The sequence below is a fragment of the Globicephala melas genome, chromosome 4 (assembly GCF_963455315.2).
Source record: "Globicephala melas chromosome 4, mGloMel1.2, whole genome shotgun sequence".
Taxonomy (NCBI): domain Eukaryota; kingdom Metazoa; phylum Chordata; class Mammalia; order Artiodactyla; family Delphinidae; genus Globicephala; species Globicephala melas.
The window spans coordinates 107,701,945-107,726,730 of NC_083317.1; the positions used below are offsets into that span (position 1 = coordinate 107,701,945).

The following is a 24,786-nucleotide window of genomic DNA, read 5'->3' on the forward strand; positions in this document are numbered from 1 at the left end:
CCCACACCCTGGAGACCAGCATTCCTGGTCTCTCACCCTCAAAATGGGCATATCATAGGATTCTTGAGGATATTTAATGAAATAATGGCTGTGTAAAGAAGGGGCTCAACACATGCTACCTACCTATACTTATCTTTCTCCTCTTCCTCTTCCAACGCCCCAGTGTAGGTACCCACAGGGCCGGCTAACCATGCGCCCGTTGAATGAATGACCATATGACTCAGAGCTCCTCATTTTGGAATTTCGACCGCTTGGAAAGCATGAGTCTACCAGCATCTGTGAAGTGTAACGTCAATAACGTTTTGTTAATTTAAAAAAAAAAAAAAAAAAAGCACCCACTAAACTACAAATCCCGGCTTTTTCCAAGAAACTGACGAGTCACGTGACTTGCCAGGAATCCGGAAGTCTGGCCCGCTCGCCCAATCATGCCGAGAAACCTACGTAGCGGCGCCAGGATGGCCAATCCTGCTGACGCTTGCCCCGCGCCGCGCAACGCCGGGTCCCTCTTCCGCGCGCGACGCTGATGGGTCGTTAGCGGATACGGTGGCCGCGGGGGTGGTGTCAGCGGCCTCTGCCCGGCTTGGCGCCCGGCTCGGAGACTGACTCGGCCCTCTCGTCTGGCAGCCGCGGTTCCACCATGGCTCCCAAAGGCGGCTCCAAGCAGCAGTCCGAGGAGGACCTGCTCCTGCAGGATTTCAGCCGCAACCTCTCGGCCAAGTCCTCGGCGCTCTTCTTCGGGAACGCCTTCATCGTGTCCGCCATCCCCATTTGTGAGCGCTTGGAGAGAGGCGGGCGGGGAGGCCGCCGGCGGGTCGGCCTGGGCGGGGACGTGGCAGGGCCGGGCGGACCGGCGAGGCGTGAGCCGGCGCCCGCAGTCTCCCCAGCTCGCCCTGGGCTCGGGGGCAGCACGTAGCCTCTGTGGGCCTCCGTGATCTGGTCCAGGGTAGTGGTGGGCGGCATCCCAGGAGAGTCACCTGTGGCGCGTTTTAAAAGTACGCTAGCTCGTTCCCGGGCCTCACTCCTGCGGATTGTGAGTTACTCATTCCGGGATGGCGGCCCCGAATCAGTATTAAAACTAACGCTCGGGTTAAGATCGTGTGATGTTAACATTTAGGCATATAGCCTATTTGCTTTTTTTCCCTAGAACTATCGTTTTCTCTTACGAGATCTTAAACTTATTACTTATTTTGGAGAAACTCATGAATTAAGATGAGAGACATTAACACCTGCACTGAATTAGAAGTGTAGCTTTAGGAGAACTGCTTCACGCAGAACATTATTTTCCTAGTTTGACAAGAGAAGTTGCCAAGGGCCCGCTCTACAATGTGTAGTAACCCTTTTAATAAGCCTATTAGGGCAATTCTGAAATTCTTACTTGGATGGAAAAACTACACAGTCTTGGCCAAGGTTGTTTTTAGAGCTCAGGGTTCCCGAATGTGAATTTCCTCTCACATTGCTGCACTGTTGTTGGACAGTCAAATCCAGATGTATTTTCTCTTTCGGTTTTATAAAACCCAGCGTGCAGTTAACGTGGTGTGGAGCCTCTTGGTTCACTGGCTGCACTGAGCACTGCCTTGATTTCAGATAACAGCCATGTCAGCGTGTAAACTCTGGTTTGGGGCTGCACATGGCGTTTTGGAATGGCCTGTAGTTAGCGTTATAGTACCCTTTAGAATGAAATTTGAAGTCTGAATTGTGATTTTGTTGAGCCAGTGTTCTCATTTTAGAAGCAGAAATCTCATAATGTACTAGTTATAGAAAGGTTATGTTTTTCAAGTGTTCTCAACTAGGGAAACTTGAGACTAACGTTTTACTGGATATCACACTTCTGAAGTTCCCTTTGTACTGTACTGGATTCCCTAATCAGGGCTGTATTTTACCAGGTTTAGCTATAATTAATTCAGCAGGCTTTTGTAACTGGCTGGTAATATTTTGTTTCTTTTTGTATCCCCCTCTCCCCCTTTTATCTTAATTCAGGGCTATACTGGCGAATATGGCATATGGATCTTATTCAGTCTGCTGTTCTGTATAGTGTGATGACCCTAGTAAGCACATATTTGGTAGCCTTTGCATACAAAAATGTGAAATTTGTTCTCAAGCACAAGTAAGTATATTTCTCAAGAGAAAGTATATATTGTTGCATTTTTATATAGTAGGAGGTCCTCTTAAAGACCATTTGTGTGTGTGTGGGTTTCAGTAAGCACTATTTTGAGATACATAGGTATGTATATTTGGAGGGGGAGGCACATTAATGGTATGAAGGAGTAGCAACTAATCGAAAAGCAGAGACAGTACTTCTAACACTGCTATGGAAGTGGGTATTGATGGTGGAATTAAAACACTTAAGTACCATCCTTAATCATTGGGTTCAGAAAAACAAACCCACCAAGTAAAGTAACATTTTAGAAGTCAAATGGAATTCTTTCTAGAAGGAATTGTTCCGGGCTCACCATGTAGAATTTTTGGATGTGAAAGAAGTGGTCTTTTTTTCTTATATTCAACACTGACATTTTTAATGCTAATTGCATTTTTTTATGAGAATATGAAAATGTAAAAGGTTACTCTATTTCCTCTATTTCTACCTTCATTTTATCATGTCACTCTCCTGACAACTCTTCATGGCCTTCTCTTTTCTAAATGTATTAAATCCAGATTCTTCCAGGCCCTGGAATGCAAGTCTTCTGCCTCCTACCAGTGGGGCCTTGTCTTTTAGGATTGGGCCTTAGATCTTCTGACTCAGCTTTGAACTGACTTCTGACTCATCCTTTGAACGTGACTCGTTCCCTCCCTCATTTAGAATCATCTCCCTTTCTTTCCATTCTTACATGTCTGGTATTTCAAGACTTCGGAATCTTTTCCAGAGAAATCTTAACTGTCCTTATTGTTCCTGTGTTAAGCTTTCTAGTGATGAGTAGAAACACATTGAGATGATCTCAGTTAACAGGGATTTATTGTAAGGAGGCCAGAAATGGTCTCAGCAGCTGAAACTGGCCTCAGCAGCCTCTCCACTGTCGTTCTTGAGTCCAGGTTGGAGTCCAGGTTGTGCGTGGCTGTTGCTAGAACGGCTAAATCCAGGTCATCTTTGTTGTCTCCCTGCTTGACAGCCCCTCTTCACTAACTGCCATGCCAGGATTCAGCCCATCTCGGCCTCTGCTGTCCTGGGCTGTCTTTCTTGTGAGGCATGGCCATCTGTGGATAGCGAAGCCCTCAGAAGTGGGCGTTTTTCATCACCCATCCTTTGTGATTCCCTTGGAATTCAGTCCCTTTGGGACCTAGTGTTTTTTCACTTGTTCTACATATCATTTTTATTCGCCTTTTTGGAGTCAAAAATCATGTTCTTTCCCCTCATTTCTCCTTTCGGCTTCTTGAGGGCAACTGCCATGTCTTTTGTTTATTTCCCTTACAATAGTTAATGGTACATTTAATTTAGTTCAGTAAAATTTCAGTGACCTACTGACTTAATACACTCTCTGAATGGAATTATTTTTTAGTCATAGTTTTGGTGTAATATTAAATATTGCTACTGACATCAAAACTCCTACAGATTGGCAAGATTGTTAAGGCTTAAAGAGCCAGCAAGATTCTGAGTGTGGGTAGGTGTTGGTAAAGAGAATGGCTTCAGAGTCGACAGTCTGGATTCCAGTCCCAGCTCTGCTGCTCTTAAATGCAGAACGTTGGGCATGCATTTCATCTTTCTAGACTTCAGATTCTTGAGCTGTAAAATGGGAGTACTAATGGTACCTCGTGGGATGGTGAGGATTAAATATGATACGTGCGACATAAACCATGGTGTCTGGCATGTAATAAATGTTTGTGTGCAGTGTTGGAGAGGTTGGGGGTGAGAGATCCCATAGGAATTTTTTTTTTAATGTGGCATGATTTTAAAAATGTTTGCAAAGATGTTTTTTTATCTCAGTTGGCTGAGAGCTGGGCCCGTGGATTTCCCTGTTTTGTTTTAGAGCATTCAGCGCTGAGTGAGGTTTGTTTTCTAAGAGCACTGAGATGGAGGGTAGGGCTTCTTGAGTTGTAATAAACCTACAGTGTGGCTGTTAATGTCTCTGTTAGGCGAGTATAGAATTGTAGACATAGAAGAGAAATTAACTAGTTATCTGGTTCAGTGTCTTCAGGAAGATTTGTCATGTGGACAGATGATTGACTATTTGTCCAAGAGATGCTTAGAGCCAACTCCTGAAAATAGTTTATTCCTGTGTCCTAGCACCCTGACAGTTGGGGGTGGTGGTGTGTGTGTGTATTTTTTTTTACCCTCTGTTCTGCTAAGAAAGGTTTCTGCTGTAAACCATGTCCATTTCTTATCAATTGGCCTTTCCTAGAAAAAAGCAGTCTTATGGGAAGTTCAGGAAACACTTAATAAGTGCCTGGGATTTGCTAGAGATTAAGAGATGAGAGTCTCTGCCCTGCGGAACTGAACTTTTACACAATAAAATGAGTCAGGGAAAGTTGGACATTATAGTGTCTTAAAGTATCTCTTAAAGCAGCTACCTGCTCTCTTAGCTGCCTTTTTCTTTACGTTTCAGAACTTATTTCCTTTTACCTGTTTTTTTTAGACAAACTGATTTTCCTCCCTCCAGTTATCAATCTGTGGAAAAATACATCAGTTGAAGCTGACTAAAGGTTTTCTTTTTAATAATGTCACTTCTAACTTGATTCTTGAGTGAGAGATAGAGATGGAGATACAGGTAAAACCAGCCTGAATTTGTGCTTAATTTGTAGCCCAGAAGCTCATGTGGTTGGAGAAAGGTTGAGAACTATTGCCTTGAATGATCTTGGGCTTTTCAGGAATCCATCCTGATTTTCCCACAGTTTCCTTTGGTCCACTGACCAGAACTTAATATACATAGTAATGAGGATTGAGTAACTGAACATAGATTGAACAGATATCTGTCTCTATGGTGCACATCCTGTTGCTTTCAATACATCTCAGTATCGTGTTGAATGTTTTCTTAGTGGGACTTTGTAATTGTTATATTTTGCTTGTGATCAGTTATTACTTTTTCTATGTTTATGGCTAATCAGTTTCTCCCATATTATGAAAAATAAATCATGTTGAATTTAAATGTCTAATCTTTGGGAGGCTTTTTGTATTTCATCACAGGTTAAATTTTATCCTCTCTTTCACTAGCAACCCCATCTGATAAAATTCACCTCATAGATTTTTTTAGGATTATGTCATTTCTTTCTTTATCTGACTTATCACTAAAGATTCTGATCTGATTTCTTGAATAACACTTCCAGCCTTTTCTGGCTAATTCCGTATTATCTCTTGGTGCAACTCTCAAACCAGTAGTTTGTTTAACTAAAAGTGCTCTGGTCACTCCTTAACCATGTGGTATTATTTCTTTTTAGTGAAATTCCCCTTTGGAGTAAAGTTAAAAGCTTTACTTTAAGATATTACAGCTATTAACTCTCTTTGTTAAGCTTAGTTTTCTCTCCTGTTATTTATTGGAATTGAAATCATGTATCATTTGCTAATGCCTTAACAAATTTATTTGTGGAACAGTTAAATTATGAGTTAAAACAAAGTGGAGCTATAATGATTCATAACTAAACTGTGTTAATAGCATTTGACTTTTATTTCCATATTAAATACCTAACTTAGGAAAATTCTTCCTTTTAAGCAGAAATCAAAACACATCACTAATAAACCACATCTTGGAAGTTTCTTGAACTCCCTTTCTTTTGGCTAGCACAGTGTAATAAACTTGGAACTTTCTGTCCAGCTTATTTTCTTGAAATGTAAAGTATATAGTTGCCAATACAAGATACGAGTACAGAGTGTTTCTGAGAGAGTGTGATGTTCACTCCTGGAGCATGTGGAAACCTTTTTTCTTTTCCTTCCAGAGTAGCACAGAAGAGGGAGGATGCTGTTTCCAAAGAAGTGACTCGAAAACTTTCTGAAGCTGATAACAGAAAGATGTCTCGGAAGGAAAAAGATGAAAGGTTTGGCTCCCTATTTAAAGTGTTTGTGGTAATCAAAAAGGGGGTTGTTTGTAGAAAATAAGTTTTTGGTTTCTGCTTAGAGCATGTGGATATTAGAATTACCTGAGGAAAACGTTGGTATTAGAAGTCAGGGTAATGAGAATAATAACTGACTTTTTGAGTTTTTATTACTACCAGATACTTTTCTTTGTGCTGTACACAGTTCATTTATTCCTCCAAAGAGCTCCATGAGGTAGGTACTATTGTTTTCTCCACTTTACACCTGGGGAATCTGAGGTACAGAAAGCTCGGGTACCTTGCCCAAGGCCATAGATTAGTGTGTGGTAAAACCAGGATAAGAGTGCAGCCAGTCTGACTTGAGAGCTTGTATTCAGCTGCTCTGCTGGAATTTAGGAGCCTGCAGAGCTGTGTCCAGTGCTGGCTCTGCCACTTGGTAGCTGTGTGACCTTGAGGCTATCACCTAACCCCTCTGGGTCTGAAGAGTTTATGTTGTGTTGTGTGTTAGCATTTTTAGGTGGTGGTATTTCTGCTCCTGAGCTTTCCTGGGGACATCTGGTTCTTGGTTATCTGCATTGTTTGGGAAAAAGAAAAGAATTAGGTTTGTCTCCTGTTGCCGAATTCTGTGCCACATTTGTTAGTCCCACCCCCAATTTTTCCTGACAGCTGCTGTTAGAAGGCTAAAAAAACAGTCTGACATCTGAATAGAAGTCTCTGAATGATTGAGTAAACTTGTGCTTAAGAGTTGCCAGATGGTTTAATAGAGTCATGAGTCGAGGCTGTTTTCATGGATCTTAAATTTTAGTATCTACGAGGTGCTTTATGAAACGGAATTTTTATCCCACTTTTCTCCAGAAAGACTTTGTGGGGACTTGCAATATTAAATTGCATGTGAAACAAAGCAATACAATTTAAAAAGATCAGAAACCGTTTAAAAGTAAGAAAAGGTGGATGAACAAGGACTCAGCATTAGTTACAGCAGTTGGGCACTAAACTCAGCTCTGAGCTTCCAAGTGTCAGAGGAAGCATCCAGAGTCACCCAGCTTTCATTGCTGGATGAGAAGCAGCGTGCACGTCCTTCTGGAAAGAAACTTTCCTGGCGCTGAATCTTGGAAGGACTTTATCAAGTGGATCCTTATTTAAGGGACACTGAGTAACTTAATGAACAGTGTCTTCTACAGTGGTTTTGGACAGGCACCAGAACATTATTGAAATGATTACGTTCTATGGATCCTTCATAAAACTGAAGGCACAATATTAAACTCATGACAGTGAAGGCCTGTTTTCTATGGAACCGCTTTAAAGACCTCTGGCTCTGCATAGCTTTTGTTTTTAGAATTGCAAAGTTTTTTTTTTTTTAAAGATTTTTTTGATGTGGACCATTTTTTAAAAAATTAATTAATATTTATTTTTGGCTGTGTTGGGTCTTCATTTCTGTGCAAGGGCTTTCTCCAGTTGTGGCGAGCCGGGGCCACTCTTCATCGCGGTGCGCGGGCCTCTCACTGTCGCAGCCTCTCCTGTTGCGGAGCACAGGCTCCAGACGCGCAGGCTCAGTAGCTGTGACTCACGGGCTTAGTTGTTGCGCGGCATGTGGGATCTTCCCGGACCGGGGCACAAGCCCGTGTCCCCTGCATCGGCAGGCGGACTCTCAACCACTGCGCCACCAGGGAGGCCCTGCATAGCTTTTTTTTTTTTAAAAAATTTTTTTTTTTTTAAATAGCTTTTTTATTGCAAGTTTTTGCATAGGGATAGATATTAGAGAATCTAGACCACTTTCTTTTAACCTTTTCATCAAATTTTAATACTCATTAGAACATTGGTTCTTAAATGGAATGCACATCATAGTTACCCAAATTTCAAAATGCTTGTTACAAGCTCTTACAGGTCTTACAGGTTTTAGGTGATTAATTGTATCAGAGATGGCAGATGGGTCTCTTCTGCCCACTACAGACTTGCCTGATTTGGTCTGGCACTTTTTCTTGATCCTGGGATGTGTCTCAGAATCTTTCTCAGTGTGGTGTTCAGGTAGTCTCTACTAGTGGATCAGAGTTGGAATTGGAAATGAAACCTCTTCGCCGTTGTCTAGTCCAGGTATTTCAGAGTAGGATGAAATGGAGGTTTTATTGATATATAAAATGCAGAGTGTCAGAAGATTATAAAATTTTTTCATTCTTGTCACCAGTAGAAACGTGTGCTGTTTGTAATTCTCTCGCAAAGGCCATGCTGGATACAGTTGTACCCAGGTCTGTACTCATTATTGATGCTGCTAACTGGATCCAAGACTCCCTTTAAGATCCAGTATTTTTCTTCCTCAAAGGATTAGTTACTTCCAATAGATTTAAGAGAAGGCTTATCGGCATCTTTCTGCCCAGAAGGGTATCTTCAAACCTCTATCTAAAATCATTTGGAATACGGACTACATGCCACTTTGAACCTACCTTTCTACCTTTCCAAGGAAATTAGCAGAGGAGAATCAGATTCATTAACATTTGTCCCAAGGTACAAATGTTATTTCTCCTTGACTTACTGACGGTCCATCATTTAGTATTATCAGATTGTAAGAGTTGTTGAGTTTTTTGGTCTCAACTTTTCTCCTGTTTTAGGAAGTGCTCCTTGGAAAAATGACTGCTTGAGAAGTTCTCCCAAACTAGATTTCCTACCAGTGAAGCTTTTGTGGAACCATTGCTGATGAGGGCAAATGGAGGTCCTAAACTTTTTCAAAATAAACCAGGGTGGACTAGAAAAAGTTGAGAGCTGTCAGACAGTCCTGACTGTGTATACCCTGATGTAACACACGGTCTTTGCGAGCTGGGATAACCTAAAGGATTAAGCCACTCTTTCGTCAAAAATGTCTTGAAGATGGTTCTGATTCAGGGCATGATGGGGAGTTAGGGAAAATTGCTGCGGTGGAGGTGTGATAATTTAATCACCAGCAGTAAAGGCATGCTAGTGGCCTACTTAAGGAACCTGTCTTCACTGGGTCTTGTGCCAGAGCCTTAAAAACAGAGGCAATTGTTCTGAGTGTTTTGTAGCATTAAACCATGTTGGGACTATGGATATTTCTGGGCTGGTGTTTTCTTTGATCATTGTTAGAATGGTGTAATGTATTAATTCCAAGTCACGTATAGTTTTTAAATTTACATTTAAACTTCTCTGAAATCAGAAGCTATTTTATAGTTGATAGCTGCATTTAATGTAATGTCCTTCACTTCTTCCAAAGTTTACAGCAAATTGAAGATTTATTAAGTTGATGGTATCTACAGAATCAAGGAAATATGGCGTATGTATTAGAGACCACAAATTTCTTCTGACGAAGATGAGGCTAAACCTTCCATTTAGCTCCTTTACAGCCATGCTTGTTGACTTTGGATTAGAACATTTGGTGACTAAAACATGGCAGTTAGTACTGACGTTAGCCATAGTGCTGTCCTTAGGATTAGTTGGGGCTACTATCTGGCCCCAGAGTAATGTATCTTTCTGGGGGAGAAAACATCTATGGCAATGAGTTACAGCCTTTTTGATAATGACCTGCAGTAAAAAATATATATATATATTTTACTCTTTGACCAAATACACTTTTACATACACACATGTAAATGTTTCACAGAACAATAATTATTACCCTACTGTATGTGATGCACTTGATACTTTTCTGTTTTTTCCTTTTTTTCTTTAACGTGCTGGTCTCAACTCACTCTAATTTTTCCCGATCATCAGATCCACTCAGTTGATTTCATGTCCCACTAATGGGTCACAGCCTACCTACTCTTTTAACTTTGTAAATTGCTTTACAAAGTTAATTAACTGAGGGAAATAAAGGTTCCCTTATTCATAGGCACCCTGGAACTTCCTGTTGCCTGTGTGAAGAGGTAAAAGAAAAGGTTGATAAAGTACTAGTAAATTACTATGATATCATAATGTGTAAAGAAGATTAAATAAAAAGTAAATGGGTTTCACAGAAGTTAAAAACTCCTCCTAATGGTCAAGCAGATTCTTAGTTTGAATTAAATAAAGATGGATAAAGAGAGTCACAGACAAGTCTGCTTCTGTGATGCCACAGCTAGCTTTGTCCATGGGCTTGTCTTAAGGCGAAATATTGAAGGCTGACATCTGTAGACTGTAGAGGGTCTCAAGCCTCAAACAGCTGAGAAAGCCCTGCCAGGCTGCTAATCATCAAGTTTGTTTTTGGTGAGTACCTAGAGAAAGATGCCTATTTCAGTTGCTGATGAAACCAAGCTAATTTCAATTAATCAGTCCCTTCCTGCAAAGCTCTAACTGCCTGGGAAAAAGGTAACATCCCCAGCAACTGTTTCTTGAGCATGGATAAAGTTTTTGTCTTTTTTGGCTGCATCGTGCGGCTTGTGGGATCTTAGTTCCCTGACCAGGGATTGAATCTGGACCCCAGCAGTGAAAGCACCGAGTCCTAACCACAGGACCACCAGGGAAATTCCTGAGCATCAGTAAAGTGAAATATCTTTTTCAGTAGGAAAAAGGAGACAATGCTGACTGAATTTAATATTAAAAACAGATTCTGCCCAGAACACTTAAGGAAGAACTTACTATGAGCTAGAGCCATGTGGTATTTAAAATTTTTAGTACCTGTTTAAAAACTTAAATGACTTGTTTTGTGTCCACAGAATCTTGTGGAAGAAGAATGAAGTTGCTGATTATGAAGCTACAACATTTTCCATCTTCTATAATAACACCCTATTTCTGGTCTTGGTCATTGTTGCTTCCTTCTTTATACTGAAGAACTTCAACCCCACAGTGTATCCTTTAAAGGTTGATTATCTTTTTTAGAAGTCTAGAAACAGTTCGTTTTAGTTTTGATTTGTCTGAGTATTTTCTGGTAACAAACGACACAGGGAGTCAGTCCTTTAAAAAGCACCGTGACCTCAGGCAAGTTTCTGGACATTTAAAATACGGGCTTTTGGTTTGATCTGAAGTTCTTTTAAGTTTATGAATTAAGACTTCATGATAAATAAGTATTACAAAGCAGTCTTACGTATATGATGATGTGTACCTGCCTAGTTTAAAAAAACTTCTAAGGAGACAAAGCAAACTTGCCTTCTTTGCTACCTCCTGGCATGAGCCCTGTGTCTGCTGGTACTTTGGGGCTTTGGGGTTGGGTGGATAGGCAGTGGAGTTAAATTGGCACGTTTCATAATAGCTTAACGGTGTTTCAAGCTGCTCTTAAATTGAGCTTTTGGGCAAGAATCAGTCTTCTCTTGTTAAGGTAATTTATTCAAGGTATTATCCAGGGATGTGCAGCCAAACTTTTAACCATTGGAGATTTTGATGTAATAAAATATCAGACACCCTCCAACTTGTATCTCCTGGGACTACTGGAGTGGTGTGCCCCAAACACTCTAGTCCTGAGGCTGAGAGTAGCTGCAGACTTTCAGAACCTCCTTGCTTTTACAGGCTAGTTGTAGCCAAAACACTGATAGACAGGGAAGACTTATTTTTCCTTTGCTCTTGATGTGGGGGTTGGGGGTTTGGGGAAATCAAGTCCCTTCTTCCTCCCCATGTTCTTTGATCAGTTCGTTTCCTGCAGGTTAAATGGAATTCAGATGTTTTATTTGTGATCATGTGTTCTAGGTTTCTGTCTCAAGTGTTTTCTTTTTAAAATTGGAACACGTTTCCTGTGAATGTTCTTCATTCTTTATAATCTCCTCTCTTGTAAATTGCATTTGCAGACATTAATGACATTATTGTCATTAGACAGCGGCAGGAGGGAAACAGTACATTCCAAAGAGATGGGTTCTTTTTGTTTTGTTGAAAACCAATTTGGGGTTGATTTTTCCTTAACATTAAATTCTTACAGGAACTACATTTTGTCCATAAGTGCTTCGTCGGGCCTCATCGCCCTCCTGTCTACTGGCTCCAAGTAGAGCACGTCAGCTTCCCTCCACCGCCCTGGCTTTGTGTCTATGGGTGGCCTGTGGTATATGGAAAAGTAGCAGGGTGGTCAGGGTGGAAGACACACAAGCTGTTTTTGTAAAAGTCTGGAGTTTGAGGGTTTGAAAAACCCAACAAAATGTAATTCAATATTTGTTTATTGGCTCTTTTTTTTTTTGACAGATTGTTAAAATTAAATGAATTGAAAGGGAAACTCAAGAGTACCAGGACATTTATTAAAAGGCAAAAGTGTTGCAATATGTTATAATCACAAGGGGAGAAAATAACTTGTTTCCTTGACTTGTCAGAGGTCACAGTAACCTGGACTGAGCTGTTATTATTTATAATAGTAGCAAGAAGTTAATAATTGGTTCTGTGTGTTCCAAGCACAATATTACAACTTTTTTTTGAACCACAAATATCAGAATGAGTCCTCTCCCTCTGGGGGATTGAACAGAAGCTTCATGTTTGCAAGTCTCTGAATTTGTGATTTGAAATAACTCAAAGTTAAAACATTAGTTTCTCCAACTTGGAGAAGAGAAACTTGTGGAAAAGTTGTTCTTTTTTTTTTTTTAAAGGAAGAAAGGCAGCCAAGGTAATAATCTAAAAATAGTGCCTAGGCATATGAGAGTTGTCCTATGCGGTTATTAAAGTACACACTGCTCAGCTCTATAGCTTTGGTCCTGGGTGTCCAGGGAGGTTAGCTTGACCCTACCATGTTGGTTTGACCTATTAAGAGAATGGAATCATTGTTTTCTCTTGACCGGGGTCTCACATCACTGGAGGAATGTTCAATAAGAGAAGCTCTTTCCTGAATATTGATGTGTAAAAGACCAAAGTAATTTTTGTGATCTTAGTTCTGGAATTCTAAGAACTCTCCAAGAAATTACAGTGGTTTTGGTGCTGGTCAGCATTTTTCCATGAGGACTTTTCGTAAATTTGACCCTTTAGTCCAAAGGTTCCTATCAATTGTAAACAAAATATTGATCTCTTTAGACCTTGTGGGTCCAGCCAAGAGCAGTCTCTTGCATTTTTTAACCAGTGTGTTTACAGGTAATTATTTTTTTCTATAGGCCACGATTTGAAAAAGTTTGGGAAACTCTTCTTGAACCTACATCACTTGAAAGGTTATGGACTCACAGGTGATAATTCCTGTCAGCTTTTGACCACATCCAGTACTTTTCTACAAACAGTATCTTAAAGGAAATATATTCCCAATGGCTAATCTTAACTTTAATGTTTGGTTTCCACTTCTAAATTTAAGGTGAATGTTGCAAATAATATTCACCATTTATAACTATAGAAAGATATTCACCAGGAGTCCATCTTCCAATTCCATGCTGTTGGATGTTTTGGGAAGTCACATCTAAGAACCTGGAAGGAAGACAGGCCAGGAGTACGTTTGCCTAGTGACCCAGATCATCATTATCTTCAACTGAGGATTAGATTTCATCATTGCTTTTAGAAGTCTGCAGTTCTTTACTTTTCTCTGGTACATTGTTATCCATGTGCCACCACTGGGTAATAAGGGGTTAATGGGGAAGTCAGAAGAAAGACCCTGCATAGTAGTTAGTGTAGCACATAAGAAGTTTATTTTTATTATGTTTTAACTTTTTTTTTCTGTTGATTAATAACTGGTCAGTAGTTTGGTGGCGTGGCGTTTGTACCAATTGCATTTGCTTATTTGACAAAATGACTATTTGACAAACCATCAATGTCTACTGTTTGTTACCAGAGCTGGGTCAAGTAATTTTTTACCTGTAATTTTTAACTTGCAGGTAAAAAATTGCCACTAGGTGGCAGTGCCTGTATAGATGGGAAAAAAATTCTTATAATACAGTATACCTGAGATGGGGTGGCAAAATAGGGGCATCGGTGTGACGTTCTTGATAGAGTGCCTCTTGAGTTAATAAACTGAATAATTTGTAGAAAAGTGAGGAAGCAAAATTTGGTTTTGGTCCTGAAATTTTCCTATGGCACTTTTTGTTTTTAATCCTGATAATAGTTTCTAACTTTCTATACTGTCAGATAAATTCTGACCTATAAGTTCATAAGACATATTCTGATGGTTCTGCAGTTTTAACTAAGGATTTACTGTACCAGTGCTTTACTCTTAGGAGCTGTGGAACCTTTTCCCCAGCACTCTCCGTGTCACCTAGAAAGACTGTGTAGCGCATAGAATTATGATGTGCTGGATCTGGCTTAGTTTAGTAAAAGCCTGCTGGAGAATTTTTATCTTAAAAATACCTCTTATCGGGCTTCCCTGGTGGCGCAGTGCTTGAGAGTCCACCTGCTGATGCAGGGGATACGGGTTCGTGCCCCGGTGTGGGAAGATCCCACATGCCGCGGAGCGGCTGGGCCCGTGAGCCGTGGACGTTGAGCCTGCGCGTCCGGAGGCTGTGCTCCACAACGGTAGAGGCCACAACAGTGAGAGGCCCGCGTACCGCTAAAAAAACAAAACAAAAAAATGCCTCTTATCCAACACCAGTAAAATAAAAGGGGTTTTGCTGTAATTGGGATTCAAAGTGATTTAATTCCTGTTTTTACACCCCTTGTGATAAGTTAGAAGTTCATTTATAACTTAATACTTGGGTTGAAATTATTCTTAGCCAGTAAAAATCTACTGGTTGACCTATATGGTATATTATTCTAACTTGGATAGAATAATTTGAAGCAAGTTTGAAGTTAACAAATGTGGAGATTGGCTTTATACCCAAAATTCTTATGAATTTTTTCTTTTTTTGGTCACACCGCATGGCTTGTGGGATCTTAGTTCCCTGACCAGGGATTGAACCCACGCCCTCAGCAGTGAAAGCAGAGTCCTAACAGCTGGACCGCCAGGGAATTCCCAAAAGGTCTTGCTTATTGAGTATCATTAAGTTTTGCTTTGTAAAATTTATATTTTCCTTAGACTTCTTTATAAGAACCGTGTGATTAAGTATATTATCTTTATTACATTATTTCATGTTAACCATTAATTTCCCATGCATGTAAATGCACATTTTTGTAGTTACTGATCAAATGCTTGTAAGGGCTGTAAGGGGTTATCTCCCACACCTCCTTGGACTCCCAAGTAGGGGGATTCATTGAAGATTAGGAGGGTCTTTTGGGTGGTTGGTTTGATTTTCATGGAGGTGGTTACAGATGAACTTCTCATTGGCCTTCATGAGTTTTCATTGCATTTCTTTGACCTTTCCTTCTTAACTGATCCTGAATTTGGATTCATTTCCAAGTTTTTTTAACTTAAAAAATCACACACACTTTTTCATAAAGCTTTAAAGCTAAAAAAAATCACCCCTACAAGAGCACTGGACTGGAACACAAAATACTTGGGTTCTAGGCCTGGTTCTGCCATCAACTTGCAGTATGAGTTTGGGCGAGTCCTTTAATCTCCTCAGGCCTGGGTTCCTCATTTGCAGGGAGTGGGGTGGTCTCAAAGGTGGCGAAGGCCCCTTGAAGCCCTGCCATCTATCTGGTGACCCTTGGTGCACACTGCGGATGAAGATGAAGTGGCAGTTCTTACAGTGGGAAGCCAGGCACAGGGCTTCTAGTTTTCATTTCCCTTGGCTGAGGTTTCAGTGTGTGGCTGGCTGCCACCCAGGTTACCCTTTGGAATGGTATGTTCTCTGCCAAGGAAATCTTTCCAGAAAAGAAAGGAAAATGAGAGTGCATGGAAATTTTTCTTAAGGCTAGAACTGTGAAATGTACTTATCTAGTATATTTACCATGGCACATGATTTGTATATAAAACTAGATGTTCCCACGGCCAAGCAATGTTGGTATTTGATTTTAATTTGCAGGTTCTTTTAAATGCGTTTGAGAAGCTTTAACCTTAGTACGGAACATATCTGAAACCCAAGGAGAAATATCTCCAGTAGCTAATCATTTTCTCCATTAACAAGAGAAAAAAAGTCTGGGTTGCAAATTAAATCTTTTGATAAATCTATTTCTGTTAGGTATCACTCAGTGCAGCTTACCTGCCAACATTTTTTTTTTTTGCGGTACGCGGACCTCTCACTGTTGTGGCCTCTCCCGTTGCGCAGCACAGGCTCTGAACGCGCAGGCTCAGCGGCCACGGCTCACGGGCCCAGCCGCTCCGCGGCATGTGGGATCTTCCCGGACCAGGGCACGAACCCGTGTCCCCTGCATCGGCAGGCAGACTCTCAACCACTGCGCCACCAGGGAAGCCCCCAACATTATTTTTATTTAAGTGATTCTTACTGCCTGTTTTATGAAGATGGGTGTGTGTGTGTATATATCTCCTATAATGATATATATATAGCCTTATAATGATAGATCAGATAAAAACTAATTGTGAGATTAAATGCACAAATGCTTTTATTACTCTAAGCAAATAAACTGCAGTTCCAATTAGACAACTTCAGCTCATTTATGCATACTGGATTGATAGAATGCACAATGAACAACTGAAAAATGATCCATTTCCATCATTAATCTGATACTCTTGGGTAAAAAACGCACTGTTTCCCTATTAGAATACAGGTAATAGTAATCAAAAAGAAAATTTGTTGGTACGTCACACTAACATTTTTAAGTTTGAGAACTTAATCATGAAATACATCTCTGGAAATGATGGCAGAAAATAGCATTTTAAGCTGATAGTACATTTCTTCTGTAAGTCTCAGTGGTTTCTACATGGGGTCCTGTTGGCCAGAAAATTAAATTAGAATTTCGTACATGCTCAGGTGTCCAAATAGAGATAGAGGACCCTCCCCCCTCTACATACACCTTAAAAGTGGGGAAAAAAGTTTTCTCCCTCCTTACAGGTACACGCAGTATACTGTCAGTTTTTCTCAAGTCATATATTCATGAGAGTAGGTAGCCAAGTAGTGGCAGGGCGGGATATACCTCAGCTTCTGCGTGCCACAAGGCTAGGCCCCATTAATCCATGCAAAGAACTTTCATGCATATAGTTTAATGCACACAGTGTGATTATGGAATTAGGAAGTTCTTTAACATTTACTTTTCTTTGGGCAAGTTGCTTCACCCAGCATATGCTGAGTAGTGACAGCATTTTTCTCAAAGCCCATGATTCACTTTCATGTTAATAACTTCTCAAAAACACCAAGCATGTAAAATCCCAGTGCTAATTAAACAGCAAACATTTGCCTTTCTGGGTATTTTACAGATTTACTTACAAAACTGAGCATGTGTATATTTATTTTTAAAGCTCAAATATTTAAACTTGCAGAAGCTGTGCCTACAAGCAGTCAAAAGTATAAAGCAGGTTTTAGGAAAATGTAGGTAAAAATGAACACTTCATTGCAGATACATTTTATTCAAAGCTAGGCTTCCATAGTAGTGTAATTCTCCCTTTCATAAGTTAACCAGACTGTCTCTGGTTAAAGACTAGGGTCTTCATCCTTTTACCATCTCTCCATGCAAATGGACATAACATTAGAATCCTAATAGACCACCTTGGAGGAATTGCTATACAGGGCCATTTTTGAGGCCAAGCAACACTAAATATTTAAAAAGTAACGAAAGCAAATACCTAGGCATTTCACTTCTGTTGAATGACAAGTGAAAACAACTCTTGCTAACATGAATGTGAAAATAGAAAAAAAAATGTAAAATTGTTTCAGCTGATTTTTCAAGCAAGACTTCGGAGTGAACAGAGCCTGCTCTTTCTGATGCAATCCACATTGCATCTGTGGATGTTGTTCATTTGAAAAAATATATCTGTACAACCTTCTTTAAGTTACTAAATGCCTGAAGGTAGTATGTCTTTCCCCCGCCACATGCTTTCCTTTGCATAAACATGAGATGTACAGAGCAATGTAAGAACAGGTGACTGCAGTCCCAGATAAGAAAATAGAATGGATTTTCCTGGTTGTGAGTTTTCAGATGTGTTCATAATTCAGGTGCACAGTGGTAGCGACAGCAGAAACCTCAGAATCCGGGGAAACTAGAGGTTGAGCAGTGGGCTGCTAAGTGATTCAGAACACCGGCTAGTAACACCGTTCTGTACCTGTATAGACTGCTGCTTTACCCATGCAGCTTCTGCGGCTCATGCACTGCCTTATGATCTATAGTCCTTTTTGCTGTAGGGCTTGTTGCGCAATATGTTATCGATCTCATTTACCACGTGTGATGTCATCTTTGGGAGAACCTGAGAGCATGAGAGGAACAAAGAATGTGGTTAGTACTTGGTACTTGTTCTTTGTGCTCAATATTAAGCAAAGTCATCTAGAATTGGATACATTTATAAACCACCACCAGAATGCTACCTCCCCAGCAGACAGGAAGCTCCCTAAGGTCAGGGGCCTTGTTTTGTTCACACTTTATCTCCAGAGCCCGTAAGAGTACTTGGCCCATAGTAGGTGCTCATAATTATTGGTTGACTGAGTAAATGAAGGCTCATAGAAATATAGACTATCTAGAGCAGCTCTGTCCAATAGAAATGAGAGCCGTATATGTAAATTTAGATTTTCTAGTGGCCACAGTAATGAAAGTGGAAAGCAGGTGAAATTAATACATGTTTTACTCCATTATATTCGAAATATCATTTGAACAGGTAGTCAGTATAGAATATTATTAGATGCTTTACATGTTTTTAAGTACTAAATCTTTGAAATCTAGGGTACATTTTACACTTGGAGCGCATCTCCATTTGGATTAGCTTTAATAGCCACAGGTGGCCAGAGGCTACAGTAGTGGATAGCACAGGTCTAGAGACTAAGGAGAGATTCAGTCCAGCTGGTGGACAGAATCCTGGTGAAGGATGGCCACAGGTTAACAGGCATCCCAGGTAGATGGAACAGCATGAAGAAGTGAAAAGTCTGTGAAACGGGGTGATACAAGTGTAGAGTGAGTGGGGGAGGGGTGGGGATGGTGGGAATAGAGGAAAGGGAAGTTGAGGTAAACAGCGGAAGGCCTTGAATGCCATTTTTTGGAGTTGGGACTTTATGCTGTAGGTGGTGGGGAACTTCTCAGGACTTCTTAGCTGGGAGTGACCCCATCAGACACATGGAGGTATTCTGAAGGAAGAGTTGGAAGGAGATTGAAAGGGGACACATGTTAGAAATTTGTTGCAGTCCTAGCCAGACACTGAGAGCCTTAACTGGACAGTGGCGGTGGAGGAGAAAAGGAGAGTGCCTCTGCGGGACATTCTGGAGGCTGATGGTGATCTCACGACTGGGTGACTAGGAAGATGCTGGCGTAGGTAATTAATTGTTGAGAGACCACAGGAGGAGAAGTTTGGAGCCTAAGTTTGGGGTAGGATATGCTGAGGTGAAGGTGCCTTTGGGATCCCACGTAGAAGTGACTTGCAGGCAGCCAGAAGGGCAGCTGTGGAGCTTAGTGGCAGTGGAAGGACTGGAGTTGAGAATTTGCAAGTCATTTGCACGGTCATGCTCAATGAAGCCCTGGGGAAGGATGAGATCATCTAGGGCCAGCTAGCATTTATTGCAAGAAGTGGGCCAAGGGCACACATTACACCATAAGACAAGGGACAGAGGCAGGCTTCTTGCAGGAATAGTCTGAGCCTGTGTGGAGTCTGTGGTGAAATACATTCATGATGACTGATTCTGAGGTTTCCACCTCACCCTTCCTCTGCTGCAGTCATGTTGGCCAGCGTGACCTTGTCTCCACTCACATGCTCTCCCCAGAAGCCTCAGGGTTTGGCAGGGTGGTAGAGCTCCTTCCTCACTGGTCTGGTAACATTTTCCTCTCTGAATGAAGCTAAAGCACATTTGGTTTCCCACTAGCCTTGGAGCATCAGAGGATCTCAGTTACTGTGCGATTTAAATGTGAGACTGCAACACTGAGACTCAAATCTAGAAGCTGGTTGGAAGTTTTGTGTCTAGAATACAGTGGGCTAGCCATGTGAGGAAAAAAACTCTTCATTCACTACACCAATAAGAAAAGAGATCTAAACATTAGTAAAATGAAACCATAAAAGTACTTGAATAAAACATGAAAAAATAATAGTGTTATAAGACCTAAATGTTCAAGAGAAGCCATACATTAAGAATTTTATGGGAAGTTGCCCAATTTTTTAATGTTGGCAACTGTTTTAAAACATTTTCGTCGCTGCAGGTCACACAAACATCCCATGAGCTAGCAAATTGCACGCGTAGTAGTATCCTGACTGCAGTAATTGGCGGGTGAGGGGAGGTCTGGCTAGCGTTGCCGGCTGGAGGCATTAGGGGAGCTCTCCCAGGACTGGGTCACTGTCAAGATGGACCTTGGGGATGGAGCCGGATTTGGCCAGCCTGGGGTGGTGGACACTTTGCAGGAGGAGGGCCACTATTCTGGGGATTAGGATCCCAGGGAAGGGAGGGGAGGGGAGATGAGCCGTGGACGGGAAGGCCCGACTGCTGAGGAGCCTGGACTTCTCTGAGTGGATGGTGGGGAGCCTCGAGGTGCTTTAAGGCTGGAGGGTGGGGACCTGTGCAGGTGATGGGCTGCCTGCAGCTGTGGCTCCTCTCCAGCCTCTCATCTCTTGAGGCTCTGATTTATAAATGCCTCTCCAGTTTATGCTCACGTTAGGCACATTCACTTCTTGGAGCAGCTGCCTTCCTGTGCCCATTAGAAACTTCTTTTCCTTATAGATGCTGGCACTGCACTCTTTCTATCCAGTCCCACCAACTGCTGCAGGGAGCCCCCAGCCACACAATCTACTCTCTCCACATCAAGGGGCCCGGTTACAGCCTGCCAAGGGTGGAATCTGTGGCGCTGGGCTCACGGGAGGTGGAGTAGAAAGGGAAAAGGGAAGGTAAACCCTCCTGGTAGCAGCCTCCCTGCTTGGACAACATCCCTTTTCTCTTACCCTTTGCGCATGGAAGCCCCATCGTGCCACCAGCCAGAGCCTTGCTAGGGAGGAAGTGCTTTGGCAAGATGACTGCCTCAGTTTTCCTCTGAAATGTTATCTTTGGCTACCTGGAGTATTGCCACAGCCCAGGAACTACCTTTTCTCTTTTTTACCGTCCCAGGCAGTGTGAGTCCCCCCTTGGAATGGCAGCCATCACTCTATTAGCTGACAGGAATCCTTTTTCTTGCCAAGCCATCTGCAAGTCATGCCTCTCTTTCCAAAACCTACAGACTCCTTGACCTTCATGGCCACCATCCTTGCTAGTCCAAGCCACCATCACCCGTCACCCGGACAACCTGTCCTTGCCTTTCTTCATTCTGCTTTTCACACAACAGCCAAAGCAATCTTCCTCCTCTTAAAACCCTCCAAAGGATTTGCTGTGAGTAGAACAAAATTATGACTTCTCTAGTGTTCCGTGTGACCTGTCCCCTGCCCGCGCCCACCGTCCTTTATGCTCACTGCATGTTGACCACATTCGCCTTAGGCTGGTGCTTCCTGGAAAAAGCCAAGTGCGTCTGCGTCTCAGGGCCTTTGTACTGCTCTTCTGTGTGTCTGCTCCTTCCAGGGCTTTTCACGTGCTGCATCCTCCACTTGAAGGCTTCAGAATAAGCATATCCCAGAGGAGCTTTTGGCAAGGACATTATCTAAAGTGGGCTCACTCATTTCCCAGTTAGTCTCTATTACAATACCATCTTTAGTTACTTAGTAAACCTTCTCACTTGAAATTATTTTGTATGTTTCTTTATCATGTGCCTCTGCCACTGGAATATAAGCTCCTTGAAGGTTGGGTAATATCTTTCTGGTTTCCTGTGGTGTCCCCAGTGCTGAGTACAGAGTAAGCTCTCAGAGATCTCCTGAATGAACCACGGGATAGAAGAGTGAGTCTTAATTCCCTCTTTCTCAGGCAGCCCGTGAGCTCTTGAGGGCACCGTCCTGTGCTTATCTCGGAACACTCTCTGCCTAGCATGGTGCCAGACGCAGAATAAGCACTCAATGAGTATTAGTGGAATTGAAATCACTGGGTTGCATTTCAGTGCTTTTGTGTATAGACTGTTCCCGTTTCCTCCTCGTCATTGCGGAGCCTTTATCTGTTCCCAGAGCACAAGTGAAAATAAGAAAAGGTGGGGAGGCTTTCTTAAGAGGGAGCAGGGACAGGGAACCCCACAATCTGGGAGGAATTCTCAGAAGCTGAGAGGCAGAGATGATCACCCAGCTGCACAGCCCTAAGAAAGGTGATGGTAGAGAAGGAGGTCTGCACCGTTTATCTGCCAGCATATTCGAGGCTATTCTTCAAAAGGATTTTTTAAAATTTTAAGTTTAATCAAGCTTGTCCCCACCTCCATCTACTTCCTTCTGGGAGAGGTAACAGGGCTAAGTGCTGGTTTCGGGGACAGATGGACAGGGGAGAAGCTGTGAGGCACTTCTGTTTGGGCAGGTGATACAGCTACGGCAAGAGCAGTGGAGGAGCTCGTTCCTGCAGCCTCTGGCTGGGCTGAGAGTGGGGCAGGCTCAGGACCGAGATGTGACCTTTGGGGGCAGGGGATGGTCACCACAGCCACCAACCTCCACCCTCTCCTCAGAACTCCCAGGAACATCTCTCTCCCACTTCCCCTCCTGCTGCCTTACAGGCTCCCCAGGTACAGCTGCAGGCTCCCTCCAGGCCTAGCAATCCCTGCAGGGGAGGGAATGGGGGTGGGCGCTCCTGAAATTGCTGTTAGGGAGATGTGATCCTGGAATTCTGAGCCTATTTGTCTTAAAAGTGTCAAACATTCATTCATTCAATAGGTATTTCTTGAGTGTTGACTAAGGGCCATAGAGTCTAGGAACTGGAAAATCAGTGGAGAAGCAAGAAAGACACAAGTCTCTGACCTCAGGGGAGACAGGCGATTATACTATGTTATCGTAAGTGCTGTGATGGGGAGAGAGATCCAGGATGCTAGGAGAGCAGAAATGGGGGGCCTGGCACACTGTAGACTGGCAATAAATATTTGTGGGGAAAAAAGTAAATACATGATGTGTGGATATTGTCCTACGGCTACTACATTTCAAGCTGGTTATTAGGCAGGCTTGTGTGGTTCGACCTGGGAACCCAGTCGTCAGGTGTAACATTGCTTGGGTCATAGAATACACTGTCCCACAGACACAAGCCATCCTGAGAAATGAGCCCGGAGGAGACTGCCTGTTAATCAACAGAGGACATCCCTGGATCCACATACTGTGAAAGTTCTGTTGCTTCTTTTGCCTTTGTCCCCATTTCCCTTCTTCCCCTATCTAGGAACAGGTAGCCTATTCCCTATATTAGGGGCTTTCATGCAACTCAGCTGTGACACAATGAAGGACAGAGGTGGGGAGATGGGACACTGCCTGGGGGCGTCTTCAAAGGCACCAGGAAATTCCCTGGAGTTGGTTGGAAAGGGCTGCAGTACTTGCCTGAATGGCACCGAGGTTTTCAATGAGTTGTTCAGGAGTGGATGATCCCAGGAGCACGGAACTCACACCCTCGTTTCTCAGGCACCACGCTGGGAAGAGAGAGCAGTCGGTCAGGAAGTCAAAGCACTTCTGACTGTTGATGAGTTTGCACACACCATTTGTAGCTTCCGTTGTCACAACCAAAACATATTAATTTGGGGGGAGGATGGACAGCATGCTCCAGGATTAAAAACGTCAGCAGCAACCCCTGTTGTGTGGAGGACTCGGTAGAATCCGTGCACGTGAACTGTGGGCCTAGGGCTCCTCTGCCCCACAACTGGGGCATCCAGTCTAGCTGCCCAGCCCAGGAACACTGTCTTGTTCCTGAAGACACCTGACACTGCTCCTGGGCGAACGTCTGGATTCCTGTTTGCATCTGTCTTTTCCATCTCATTCATGCTCTCACTTTCCCCTCATCTGTTACATAGAGTCCATGTAGATTCTGGGTACCTGTGTCCTCTGTCTCCACTGACCTGTCAGCCCTCTCTGGACCTGCCTTTCTTCCTGATGCGAGGTTCATTCTGGGGAGACCGTCTCTCTCACCAGCCCTCAAACCCCTCACCCCTCCTCTGCCTCTAGCAACCTCTACCCTTAAACCCTCTTCAACCCAGGCCTCCTCCCTCTCAGCAGATGGCCTAGTTGCCTACTTTATGTAGAAAATTGAGTCCCTCAGGTAGCATATTCCTTAATTTCCCACTCACCTACGGACACAAGTACACACACTCATACTCCAGTTTCAGAGGCTATGGGGTGCTGTCTGTTCAAAGCCAAACTCTGCCCTGGTCCCATTCCTTTTGCCTTTTCTTGGATTTGATTCATCCATTATTTCTCCCCCTCTCTTGCTCTCCTGGATGTTTGATTTCTTACTATCCTCTTTCTCTTTATCAAGAAGGCATAATCAAATTTCTCCCATTCTAAAATAAGCCTCCTCAGGCCCTTCATACCTGTGTAGCTGCCACCCTACCCTTCTCCTCTTAAACTTGTAAAAGGCCCGATGAGACTCCCTGCATCCCCCTCACATCCCAGTCCCCTTCTCACCATGTCAGAAGCCAGGGTGCCCAGGAAACTCCCTGTGGTTCAAGTAGACTTTGCAGTTTGTACCTGCCTGGAACTAGATATTGCTCTAGGCCCAGGGATGCAGTGTCTGCTGGATGTCCCTGCTAGACACCCCACAGCCACTGTGAACTTCTTGCTACTTAACTAATAAGCCTGTCCCTCTTGGGTTACCAATCTCATTTGGTGGCATCACCAGTAACTTGGCCTCCCAAACCAGAAACCTGGGAGTTATCCTTGGGCACTGTCCTTTTCTGATCCCACATTCCCTTTTAATTGTCATCTAGTTGATTGTCCTTCCTAAATATTTCTCTAATCCAGTAGTTCTCAAATTTTAGCATGCCTCAGTCACCTGGAGGGCCTGTGAAACATTGATTACTCAGTGCTTCACCTTGCGTTTCTGACCCAGAACGTCTGGAGTGGGGCCTGAGGATCTGCATTTCTGACAAGTTCCCAGGTGATGCTGATGCTGCCGGTACAGGTACTCTTTTTTTTTTAAACAACTTTATTGAGGTAAAATGTACCCATTTTAGGTATACAATTCAATAATTTTTCATACATTTATCATGTGT

The 24,786-nt window shown here is 42.6% G+C and overlaps 2 protein-coding genes across 3 annotated transcripts in view; one reads left to right on the forward strand and one right to left on the reverse strand.

The window, feature by feature from the left end:
* Window positions 1–499: 499 nt before the first annotated feature.
* SSR3 (signal sequence receptor subunit 3) lies at window positions 500–16,240 on the forward strand. The gene is made up of 5 exons (XM_030842423.3): window positions 500–770; window positions 1,978–2,104; window positions 5,860–5,958; window positions 10,593–10,724; window positions 11,783–16,240. The coding sequence occupies exons 1-5, from the start codon at window positions 638–640 to the stop codon at window positions 11,847–11,849; spliced, it is 558 nt and encodes a 185-aa protein (XP_030698283.1). The 5' UTR covers window positions 500–637; the 3' UTR covers window positions 11,850–16,240.
* Window positions 16,097–24,786, reverse strand: part of KCNAB1 (potassium voltage-gated channel subfamily A regulatory beta subunit 1) — a 267,048-nt gene continuing 258,358 nt past the window's right edge. For both annotated transcript variants that reach the window (XM_030842399.2, XM_060298489.1), the window contains exons 13-14: window positions 23,123–23,211; window positions 16,097–17,989 (exon numbers count right to left, since the gene is read on the reverse strand). In XM_030842399.2, coding sequence (XP_030698259.1) covers window positions 17,900–17,989; window positions 23,123–23,211 — 179 coding nt within the window. In that variant the 3' untranslated portion in view covers window positions 16,097–17,899. The remainder of the gene's footprint in view (window positions 17,990–23,122; window positions 23,212–24,786) is intronic.

What these genes read in the sequence shown, in the direction of transcription:
- SSR3 (XM_030842423.3), top strand. Translation starts at nt 638, where the DNA reads ATGGCTCCCAAAGGCGGCTCCAAGCAGCAGTCCGAGGAGGACCTGCTC. An exon ending in CGTGTCCGCCATCCCCATTT is followed by an intron (nt 771 to 1,977) that starts GTGAGCGCTTGG and finishes ATCTTAATTCAG; the next exon opens with GGCTATACTGGCGAATATGG. An exon ending in CGGAAGGAAAAAGATGAAAG is followed by an intron (nt 5,959 to 10,592) that starts GTTTGGCTCCCT and finishes TTGTGTCCACAG; the next exon opens with AATCTTGTGGAAGAAGAATG.